The 12,089-nt window shown below is 40.5% G+C and overlaps 1 protein-coding gene across 3 annotated transcripts in view; it reads right to left on the reverse strand.

Moving 5' to 3' along the window:
* Nucleotides 1-12,089, reverse strand: part of RECQL (RecQ like helicase) — a 33,363-nt gene that overhangs the window by 3,850 nt on the left and 17,424 nt on the right. For all 3 annotated transcript variants that reach the window (XM_034782306.1, XM_034782315.1, XM_034782322.1), the window contains 4 exons: nucleotides 7,605-7,743; nucleotides 6,682-6,776; nucleotides 2,830-3,049; nucleotides 1,328-1,457 (listed from right to left, as the gene is read on the reverse strand). In XM_034782306.1, coding sequence (XP_034638197.1) covers nucleotides 1,328-1,457; nucleotides 2,830-3,049; nucleotides 6,682-6,776; nucleotides 7,605-7,743 — 584 coding nt within the window. The remainder of the gene's footprint in view (nucleotides 1-1,327; nucleotides 1,458-2,829; nucleotides 3,050-6,681; nucleotides 6,777-7,604; nucleotides 7,744-12,089) is intronic.

Consider the following 12,089-nt stretch of genomic DNA (forward strand, 5'->3'; position numbering starts at 1 on the left):
TGAGAACGTACTATAATGATTAAGCTTTATTAAGGGTGATGCAAAGAGGAGTTCTTTTTGTGGCCATTGTTCTGCTCCTTTACAACAGCATCTGTGAGAGGTTCCTGTGGCATTTCTTCAAAAGATAATGCACACAGGGCAGCATTAACAGTGTATTATGCTGCACAGTACCTGCTACATTCAGGAGAATGATGCAGCTGAACCTGAAATACCCCTTTAAAGGCAGTAACATCTAAGACAAATACATATGATGTAGCAACAACACATTCTATTAAGCTATTGTATGTAAATACTTGAGATTTTCAGACTAGTCAGAGTAATTATTTCACACATTAAAATGACCAATTCCTGCTAATGATAAAGCCAACATGGCTGTTGACCATCCAACTGCAGCCTCATTAGAACTGATTAAGGGTCCGATTCTATAAACTCTTGCTCACATGGCACAGTTCTTACATGAGCAAAATGTGGCAGGATCTGTACCTGTTTTAACTTTATGTCCAAATAGCTATAGAATGTAAGTGGTCCCTAATTTAATGGAAGTGCCACTCTTTTGTTAATCTGTATTTTAATTGGGGATAGAGAGGCAAGTTGAAATAGCATTTACAGACTGATTCAGTTATATTTAATAGTGACTACAGCAACAATTCTTTTAAATGAGTCTAAACACTGGTCCAAGTTCTTGTTACATAACAAGCTGTTAATTCCTATTACCTCAACTAAAATTGATAGCATTGCTAAGGATTTGTATAGGTATAACTGGAAAGAATATGTTGCTATAGCTACATAGCTTTCGACTTCTTATTGTCAAAAGGGTTTCAAATAGAAATCAACATCACTATAGTGCCTAACGTGGAATCCGTAACTTATGACAGCTGTAAGAGACACCTCACAGTGACAATTCCAAGTCTTGTGGTTTAATATTTATATTACCTGGAATGATATTCTTGCTGAAATAGGATTCTAAATGCATTCATCATTCATGTTAATTCCATTGCATTACACACAGTGAGAATGAGTAAATTCGCTCAGGTGAAGTGTAAAGAGAACATGACACTGCTGAACTTTTTCTTTTTTTTTTTTAATCTGTACTGAACTTCTTTCCCCCTCCTCCTCACCCTCCTACATTTTGCATCTTAAGATGTGTAATTGGAAAGACACTACTGCCAAAGGATCAAAAGAAACATATTTAATGAGGTAGAGGGGGAAATACACTGAGGAAAACATTCTTAATTTTGCACATCATAAACAGGCACTAACCAGCTGTGGTGAATACTAATGGAAAAATAATCATAGAAGTAGTCAATATATATACACATACAAATACCTTGCCAACACTTTTTTTGTTTGATCTCCCTTGCATGGTGATAACATGTGCCTCATTTTTCAGCAGATCAGCTTTGGGTCCTATTTTCAAGTAGGATATTGTAGCAAATGCTGTGAAACTGAAGTCTTCTCTGCAAAAGTTAAGCCACAGTCAGAGGAAAAAACTGGAAACAGGAGTAGAGTGGGTAGAATAGATATAAGGGAGAAATGTGGAGACACGTAGGAACTGTTATGAACAGATGCCCCACTAATTCCTTGATCCTGTTGCACCTATGCAAGCAAATAATCAGTGAATTCAAATGGGAGTTGGCAGGATTGGCTCTTACAGTGGGCACTTAATACCTTATTTCATTTTGCTGACTTTTCAGTACTTCTCATTGGTCTAGTGGGGTTCAAATAATATGATATCTGGACACTAAGCGAGAAAAAAAAAATGTTTTGACTCAGTCAACATTCCTGTCCACTTAGGTCAAGTGTGTAAATCTTTTGTCAATTTTTTGTTCAAGATAGAAAGTTAGGATCATGGGATGTCAGTCCCATATATTCAGAGGTCCTTATTTTGAAAAGAAAGCAGCACACATACATGGAATAGCAGTGCCATTTTCATTGTGTTTTCTTAAGTCTCACATGCCACAGTAAACCCCTAATACTGCAATAGGTTCTGCACAAGCAACCTTCTTTTCCCATCTCACTGCAGTCAATATGGTGCTGCACAAGTCCAGCAGCCAGTTTGCCTCTGCCTGTGCCTTGCAGGACTGGGGACTATCATTAAAAAATTTAGTATTTACCCCTCCCCCAAATAAATAAATAAAAAGCTGCTTTTTAAAAAAAAAAAAAAAAAAAAAAAATACAAAAGCAAAAGTGTTACTTTAAGCCAAATTTCTATTTTTTTTTTTAATTTTTCAACTTGTCTTAAAAATGAGAGATGATTTTTCAAGAGTAAACAGAAAAATAATATTCTGTGCAAACTTTTTATAGCCAGATTAGCAGCTTCTGAAATGAAGGAATTGCTAAAACATCCACTACTGTGATATTATACCAAAACAGCACTGTTGCAGAGATAATAGTACAGTAAAAGTGTTGTTATCCAGCATGTGGGGGGAATGGGGGTGCTGGTTAGGGCACAGGAGGGGGTTTCAGGGTGCCGGATCTGGGCGGTGTTCACCTCCGGTGGCTTCCCACAAGCAGCGACATGTCTCTCAGATCCTAGACAGGGGCGCAGCCAGGCAGCTCCGCGCACTGCCTCTGCCCGCAGGCACTGCCCCCAGAGCTCCCATTGGCCACGGTTCCCAGCCAATGGGAGCTGCGGAGCCAGCACTTGGGGCGGGGGCAGCGCATGGAGCAGCCGGGACAACCAGACACCTAGCAACCCTATTGAAGATTTGTATTGGGAGATATCAGAAATGCTGGTTTCTAGGGCTCTCTGGTTGGTAAAGTGCCGGATAACACAGCTTTTACCGTAATTAGTAGATTTCAAAGGAAAGAATGAATGGTCACACATACTTCAGATACTGCTGCAGAATGAAATGGGCAATAATCCTCTCCAGTTCATCACGAGGGAGTGTTGGAGGAACAACATCAGCCACTCTTAACTTTGACACACCTTTGCCCAGCCAGGCATCGATTAATTTCAGTGGAGTGAGTTTTTCACTCATCTTATCCGCTTGCTCTAGTATTCTGATTAGATCCCTGCAGTATCCGGTTACATCCATTCTCTCAAACGCTACAAGGAAAAGAAGAGGACTAGTACTTCAAAACAAAGCATACTGTGCCAGAGGTGTTACTTTTCAATAAAATATAACAATTCTATACTGCTGTAAACTTTTGAACTCGGATGTTTGAACAATACATGATAATCACAAGTCACATTTATGCTTGTACTTAATAATTTAATCTCCAACCCAGAAAAGACTTTCATATATGCTGAACTTTACACATTGAATAGTCAATAATTTCAGTGGCATTAAATTAAGCATGTGCTCAAGTCTTTGCAGGTTCAGGCTGGTTATTTTGTCAGTAATCTGAAGCGCTGATATACTACTGAAGCTTTTAGGATTAAAATTCTACCTAGAATTCAAGACCTTTCCCAACTACCTTCTAATGGGAATAGGAACAACACTGACATTTCAAATAATAAAGCTGATACATCCAGCTAGTTTTTTAAAAATGGATTTCATAGTAGCTTGTCATGAATAAGTCTCCTAATTTAGGGTAAAAAGCAATTTAAATCTCATTTGGACGTGTAGTGTGACTTTAATGTTTTTGTTATTTGTGGCATTTTGCTGACTCACAAGCTAAGTAATATATTATTTGCAACTGGGTTCTCTCTCTCCACAGTGGTATTTGTTCTGAAACATTTACAGAGCAAAGTAAAGTTACACAGAGCTTTACAGCATAAGACATTTCTTGTCTCAATGAGTTTACAGACTAGAGACAGAATACACATTTTTTTAAACAGAAAAGTCTCAAACAAATTTATTCCAATGGGAAAATGGATAAAAATGGCTAAGACAGGCTGTAATAGCATCCAACGTGGGCCACTGAAAGGAGTGTCTTTTTCATGGCAAGTTTCACAGACCCCAACCTAATGTTACTAAGGTAAGTCTCCCCACTGGCATGACTGTGTCAGAAGACTGAGAATAAAATAGCAATCAGACAGGTCATCCTTCAAATATTTCTCACTGACCAGTTCTTATTAGACACAGGTCCAAACGAAAACCCAAGATCTGAATATCCAAACTTGGCTTACGTTCAGTTCCAGATCTAAACTTTACTGTTCAAGCCTCATCTCTAATTAATATCTAATACTTCAATACTTACAAAAAATAAAAATAAAAAAATAGTATTGTATACAAGCAAATTCCAAAAATTGTATCCCAAAGAAGTAATACAAAAATCTTCCTACGTGTCTCTCCCAGCCCATCATTTGAAAGGAAAAAAAAAAAAAAAAAAAAAAAGTGCGCACAGGGAAGGAAGGTAATCTAGTGATCAGAGCTGGGGACTTGAGAATCAGGATTCTCTGTGATTTACTCCAAGCTGATACTACACAGGGCTATTGCGATATTTAGATCGCTCTGAAATCTTTGGATGACAGGTGCTATGTAAATGGTAGGACTGCTGTGTTTAGATTCCCTCCTTTTTGAGTACTCTCTGTATTCTTAATATAATTACATTAAAAAAACATTATTAAGAGATTGCAAAGAAAAGCACTCAAAAGTTACAAAATGCCAGAATTAAGGTTGCCTGTAACCTTCGTTCTGCCCCCTTGTGTATATGTATGATGGTTAGGGCTGCAGATTTGTCATGGCACTTTTTTAAAATCACAAATCAGAGTCGTCATAGTTAATTTAGTAAAAGTCACAGGTTCAGTGACTGTTCTGTGATTTTTGATTAAAAAAATGCCCTGACAAATGAAATTTAACTATCCTACTTCAAAATTATAGTGTCCCAGTGCCCTGGTCGTCCATTGCCTCCTCACCACACCAAAGAGGCACCAACTGCTCGCGGCAGCACCTCTACTCTGGCACTGCAATAATAATCCTGGGCTGGTGAGAGGGGGATCCTGGGAAGCGGGGCATGAGCCTGCCCCACACACCTCAGGCACAGGTGGCAGTAGCTCCTGTGTCTTGCAGGGCTTGGTTCGGCTCACTACCCCAGGTGTTGTGACCTGGCACTCGGGATGACAGCACTGCTCAGGTTTGGCCCTTCCGGCTCTCCGTCGTGACTGGGTCAAATTTGAGTGAATGGTGCTGCAACCCTGTGCACCTGGTTGTAACACCACTCACTCAGATTTGGCTCAGCCATCTCACCACTTGTCACAGAGGGGTGGCAGAGCCAAACATGAGTGGCACTGCAATCTCACGTGCCAGCCCACAACGCCCAGCCCCATAGGATAGGAACTGCCACTGTAGGGTGAGTGCAAGGTGGGCTTGCTCTCCAACCTCTCTCCTCCCCCCAGACCCACCAAGAACCTTTCCACAGGGTAGTCAAACAGAGAAGCCACAATATCCATGAGTTTTTCCACCATCATGACAAGCCTGTAGCCCTAATGCGATCAGTCTTTCAATACATGATCACACACTACTTTTCCCACGGGACTCCTGCCTCATTCAGTGCAAAAGTAACAGAATAATTGTAGGTGGTCATCCTCTATGTGGACCAGCACTAGATGGGGGGGATGACACACACACACTTTGCCAGCGTGTTTAATTGTTGATAGCAGAGGAATGGTGAGATACTGGAGTCTTTGATTCCATTTCAGACTCTGAAAAATAGCATGCTCCAGTGGGCACAGACCCTTCTGCCTGTTCCTCTTTCTGTCCCATCCCCTCCAACCTGCCCCTATCCCAGTCCTGGCTCTTCATCCCAATCCCATTCTCCTTGCCCACCACAGTCCCAATCTGCAATCCTTAGACTTGCCTCCCCACCATCCCAACTCTCAGTCTCCTTTCCCAGTCAGTCCCAAACATCTCAACTCCCAGTTTCTCTCTTCCCCCACCCAACTCCTTTCCCTCACCCCCAATCTCCACCTAGTCCCCTCTGCATTTAAATCAGGCACCTTTCTCCTCCATACAGCCTGGGCACCAGCAGAGAGCCATTGAGAGCACAGCCCAGACAGCCTCCCTGCTCTCAGTTCCAGAGCCTGGCCCAACCTCAGTCCAGAGCAGCAATTACAGGGAAAGTCCTTTTGATCATCCACAACCCTGGACTAGAGCATGCTCAGTGCTCTGTGGGGAACACATGTGTAGTTTGATCACACATAGGAGGTCTGGGGGCTGGAGCATGCCCAGTGTGAATGGAATCTTCAGAGTTTTTAGCTGCTGAATTCTAAAGTCTCCATGTGTGAACTTAATTTTTTCAAAGAGAAGGCAAATTTGGGCAGATTTGCACAGGGACAGCAAAAAGGCACATCTGACACAAAAGCTACCCCTGGCCAAATGTCAAGTGCCAGCTGCAAAGCATTAGGGCACTAGAGCTTCTCAAAGAAAAGGACATCAGAATATATTTTAACATGGGCAAAACAACATGTTCTCCCTTAGTCTAGTTCTTGAAAACAGCTGAACTGTTTTGGCTGAAATTTAACAATTCAGCTTAAGGAAGATACCCAGCAGCATAGAACATTTTGGCCCAAATGGTTAAAGTTAAGCAAATTTATAAGCAAATTAAAACAGGGTCTTGCAATGGGAAGTGTTGAGCAACCTTAAACAGGCAGTGCTACTAGCCTGCATATATGATTGACCTATTAGTTGAATTCCCCTTTCAGACAGCTTTAAACACCTTGTCTAGACTGGACATTTCTTTGAAGCATATAGTAACCCTACTATCTGCTTTCAGATTAAACATCAGTTTACTTACAAAGCTTCTCTCTACAGCAGTTATCACACATTTTGTTGCAGTTTGCAGAATCCCACACTTCATCAAAATGCTGAGCAATCAATACACGGCGACACCTGAGAGTATAGATATATTTTTAGAGATGAGGCAAGAATAAGAGGAGATTGTAAAATGCAGATGCACATATATATAACACCAAATGAATGGTACAGAGAAAGTGACTTAAGTGATCCTACCTGGTCTCATAAAAAGAAAAAGGGGTCACTCAAGAAGTACACAACTGATGAAGGAAATACTGTTTTACACAACATATGAATATCTATGGCATTCACTGCTATGACTGAGTGAACAGCTTATTTAAAATAGGAAAGAAGATTAGTTACATGAAAATGAACAGCATCTGCAATTCCAGGAAGTAGGATGAAAATAACAAGGACTATTGATTGATTCTAATGCTTCAGAATATCAATTGGATTGTCAGATTAGGCCAAGAAGATTTTCCCCTACCCCTGCTGTACAGTATTCACTAACTGGCCAAGAACATTGTCAAGGGCAGGAGTTCCACCTTCTTCTGAAGCATATCAGATTAAACAGGATTTTGATCCAGTATGACTATTATGTATTGATATCTCAAAGCAAAAAAAAGCAAAATGTTCCGCTACATACACTGAAAGGGGCTTGAAACCTACGTGCTTTAGGCTGACTTGTATTACAGCTGTAATACAACTACTTCTACTTCTTCCATGCACATTTTTAAAACAGCGAGAGACAGTGAGTGGTAAGTTAACACTCTTATTTCATATGCTAGATAAAATGTGATGAGCTTCAGACATACAAATCCTGGCATATATGACTGTTCCTTATTAATAACTTTTCTTCCATGTTTATAGATATTTAAAAAATAAAAAAAACAAACAAACAATCAGAAAGCCAGAATAACTTACTTGTTCGTGTTGTGGCAGTAGGATACCATATCATATAGTTTCTGTTGCCCCACATTCTCCATCACTACCATGCTACTGATTCTGAATATATCTCCAAAACCATAATATAAAATGCAGTCAGCTTTCTGGTCATCTCGACCTACAATGCATTTGAAACAACACCATTTAGACTTCTCATTTAGACTTTTCACAAGTTAGGAACAAAAAAGAAATGGTTTATGAACATGCAACTGTGACCCGAAAACTAATTAATGCCAACCGGCAAAGGAGTGCAGAGGATTTACAGGAATCTCTGGATTCTGTATGTACATTCTGGTTCCAAGAATGTACAGTAAGATCTCAAAATGAAAGCCAGTGTCACACTGGTCATTATCACTGTGAAATGTATGCAGATACTATGTAAGGAGTTATGTATATACACACACCCTGAAAAATATGCTCTCAAAGTCTATATCAAGGAGGTTGTCTGACAGACTGGAGAGGTCTATCCATTTAGATGTAAATCGAATATTGTCCCATTCACAATAGGTCCCCTTTCACCACTCTGAAGTGAATGAAAATGATGGATTGTAAAATGAACCAACAGGAAGAGAGAAAAAGCAGAGGAAGAAAACATTACCTTGAGGTGCATATCAAAGTTTTTCTTGAGTACATTTGGGGAGACAGAGGGGATGCCCAGTCATCCTCCACTGAGGGAGTAAAAGGACAGCATTTTGCTTCATGAAAAAGGTGCCTCAACAGGCTTGGTTGAAAATACTGAAGAGAACTTTGAGTGAAATAAACTTCTTTAAACAGATTAATCTGTTAATTTAGTCTCTAGAACAGGTTCTCAAACAGGGGGCAAGGACCCCTCAGGGGGTCACGAGGTTATTACATGAGGGGGTCACGAGCTGTCAGCCTCCACCCCAAACCCTGCTTTGCATCCAGCATTTATTATGGTGTTAAATATATTTAAAAGTGTTTTTAATTTATATGGGGAGGTCACATTCAAAGGCTTGCTCTGTGAAAGGGGTCACAAGTACAAAAGTTTGAGAACTACTGCTCTAGGTGTTGCAATTATGTTTTATATGTAATCACTTCCAATATTCTTACTCACCATTACATGAATCTCCATACTTTGATGATAGATATATTTATACTGAAAACAAGAATAAGCTTAAGAGCTGTGGTATTAAGCCAAGTGTTGGGCCTAAACTGAATCTTACAAACTGGTGTGCACTGTTCTCTTGGGACTAGCAGGACCAGTAATTCCGTGAGTGTTGAGGGACAAGAGGCTGGAGGCAGCAGGGAATGCTCCGAGCATTCAGGGGTTGGCGTGTACCCATCGCTACCTGTACAGAGAGAGTGAGGTCTGCAGAGGCCTGGATGACAGTGTTTGTGCTCCCAGAGGCTGTTGGTTTCAGAGCACTGATCCACAGCAGGCAAAGAAAGACTACTTTATGCTAAGGGCAGGTAGTGTTCTCATGCACTTGTCTCCCATTCCCATAACCTTGGCAAGGCCTATGCAGCCGAAGTAAATGCACCCCACATGGAAGAGTGAGTCAAATCAGTAGTTACATGAGCAATGGCATAAACTTTCATAAAACAAGTTTAAGTAGGTGTAAGCAGCACCAGTCTAATGTGAATTTACACTAAACATCTAAGAGCAGCAGTGAGAGCCATTAACTGGTGGTCCCTACCTCATCAGCTTTAATTCATCCACAACATCATCCCCGACACTACCTGCAAACAGTTCAGTACTAGTATAAGCAGATGCAAAATCCCATTGTTTTCAGTAGAAGTTGTGCCTTTCTTACGCCAGTACTGAAGCTGATGCGTAACACATACATAAGAAGAAAAGGCAGTGCTCAAATCTCAGTCAATTGCTTCACAACATCTTCAGAAACCTTCCATGTAACTTCAAATCCTGTCCCTGAGTTTGTGCATTACTACCGAGCCAAAGGAAAACCAGCAACTGTCCAGCCTTCCAATATTTGTGCATCACTGAGCTTTCCTCAGTTTATGCTGTTGCATTCTCTCTCTCCTACTATGGCAATACCCTCTGAATCAATATCTAACCAATGCTACAGCAGGTGCTAAGGGGTATTTCTGTGGGAGATGTCATTTTTCAGATGAAACAAAACAGAGGTCTTCACTATTTATGGTCCTGTAAACATTCTTTTAACTCTGGTTAGAATTTGGTCAGTACACTAATCACAATTCTCCCTGTAATTTCAATTAGCTAGGATGGTATTATTCACTTTTTGCCCTCAGATGATGTGTAGTGTTGGTGTGCACTGGTCAATAGCTGATGCTCTATTCCCAGTAGGTGGCTGCATTTCCATGTGAAAGAAATGAATCTTGCATAGAGCTCATAGATCACTTGAGAGAGTTTGGGATGAAAACCATGATAAAGATATGGGTCAAACATCCAAGTAAAGTTATACAAAGAGCACACATCGATCAGCCAACAATCTGCATGTTATGAAGTAATTTGGTAACAATGGGTGTCACAAAACAAGAATCTGCTAAAAACAAAAGGCAGAGGGCCAGATTTTCATTTACATTAAGGCTCTTTTACACCGCTCTGGCAGTGTAAAAAGCCCTTAAAGTGAGTGTAAATGTAATTTATGCCCACTTTAAAGACCTCTAATTGCCAGAATGGTGTAAAGGGGCCTTAAGTTTAAATGAAAACCAAGCCAAAAGCACAACATATATTAGCATAAGAACGGTCATACTGGGTGAGGCCAATGGTCCACCTAGCCCAGTATCCTGTCTTCCAACAGCAGCCAATGCCAAGTGCTTCAAATGGAATGAACAGAACAAGACAATCATCAAGTGATCTATCTACTCTCCACCAGTTCCAGGAACTGGCGCTCAGCAGCTTAGGGACACCCAGAGCATGGGACTGCATCCCTGACCACCTTGGCTATTAGCCACTGATGGACCTATCCTCCATGAATTTATCTAATTCTTTTTTGAACTCAGTTATAGTTTTTGCCTTCACAACATCCCCTGGAAACGAGTTCTACGCATTGACTATGCAGTGTGTGAAGAAGTACTTATTTTTGTTTGTTTTAAACCTGCTGCATGTTAATTTCATTGGATGACTCCTGGTTCTTGTGTTATGTGAAGGGGTAAATAACACTTCCCTATTCACTTTCTCCACACCATTCATGATTTTATAGACCTCTCAGGCCCCCCCTTAGTCACATCTTTTCCCAGATGAACAGTCCTAGTCTTTTTAATCTCTCCTCATATGGAAGCTGTTATACCCAGAATCATTTTTGTGGCCCTTCTCTGTACCTTTTCCATTTCATTCATTATTATATATATATTTTTTCCCCCCTAGATAGGACGACCAGAACTGTGGGCATACCATGAATTTAAATAGTGGCATTAGAATATTTTCTCTTTTATTATTTATCCCTTTCCTAATGGTTCCTAACATTGTTACCTTTTTTGACTGCTGCTGCACATTGACCAGATGTCTTTAGAGAACTAGCCATGATGACTTCAAGATCTCTTTCTTGAGTGGTAACACCTAATTTGGACCCCATCATTTTGTACATTTAGTTGGGATTGTTTTCTCCAATGTGCATTAGTTTGCATTTATCAACAATGAATTTCATCTGCCATTTTGTTGCCCATTCACCCAAGTCTTCCGAGATCCCTTTGTAACTGTTCGCAGTCAGCTTTGGACTTAACTATCTTGAGTAATTTTGTATCTTCTGCAAACTTTGCCATCCCACTGTTTACCCCTTTTTCCAGATAATTTATGAATATGTTGAACAGCACTGGTCGCAGTACAGGTCCTGGTAGGACCCCATATTTAGCTCTCTCCCTTCTGGAAACTGAACATTTATTCCTATTCTTTGTTTCCGGTCTTTTAACCGGTTACTGATCCATGAGAGGACCTCCTCTCTTGCCCCATGATTGTTTACTCTGCATAATAGCTTTTGGTGAGGGACCTTGTCAAAGGCTTTCTGAAAGTCCAAGTATACTATATCCACTGGATCACCCTTTTGTTGACCCCTCCCTCAAAGAATTCTAGTAGATTGGGGACGAGTCAACATGGCTTTTGTAAAAGAAAATCATGCTTCACCAATAATCATTTTCATCTATATGTCTGATAATTCTGTGCTTCATTACAGTTTCAACCAATTTACCTGGTACTGAAAGTAGGCTTACAGGTCTGTAATTGCTGGGACTGCCTCTGGAGCCTTTTTTAAAAATTGTCATCACATTAGCTATCCTCCAGTCATCTAGTACAGAAGCTGATTTAAGTAATAGGTTATATGCCACAGTTACAACAAGGAGTCTGGTGGCACCTTAAAGACTAACAGATTTATTTGGGCATAAGCTTTCGTGGGTAAAAACCTCACTTCTTCAGATGCATAGAGTGAAAGTTACAGATGCAGGCATTATATACTGACACATGGAGAGCAGGGAGTTACTTCGCAAGTGGAGAACCAGTGTTGACAGGGCCAATTCAATCAGGGTGGA

Source organism: Trachemys scripta, chromosome 1 (genome assembly GCF_013100865.1).
Source record: "Trachemys scripta elegans isolate TJP31775 chromosome 1, CAS_Tse_1.0, whole genome shotgun sequence".
Taxonomy (NCBI): Eukaryota; Metazoa; Chordata; order Testudines; family Emydidae; genus Trachemys; species Trachemys scripta.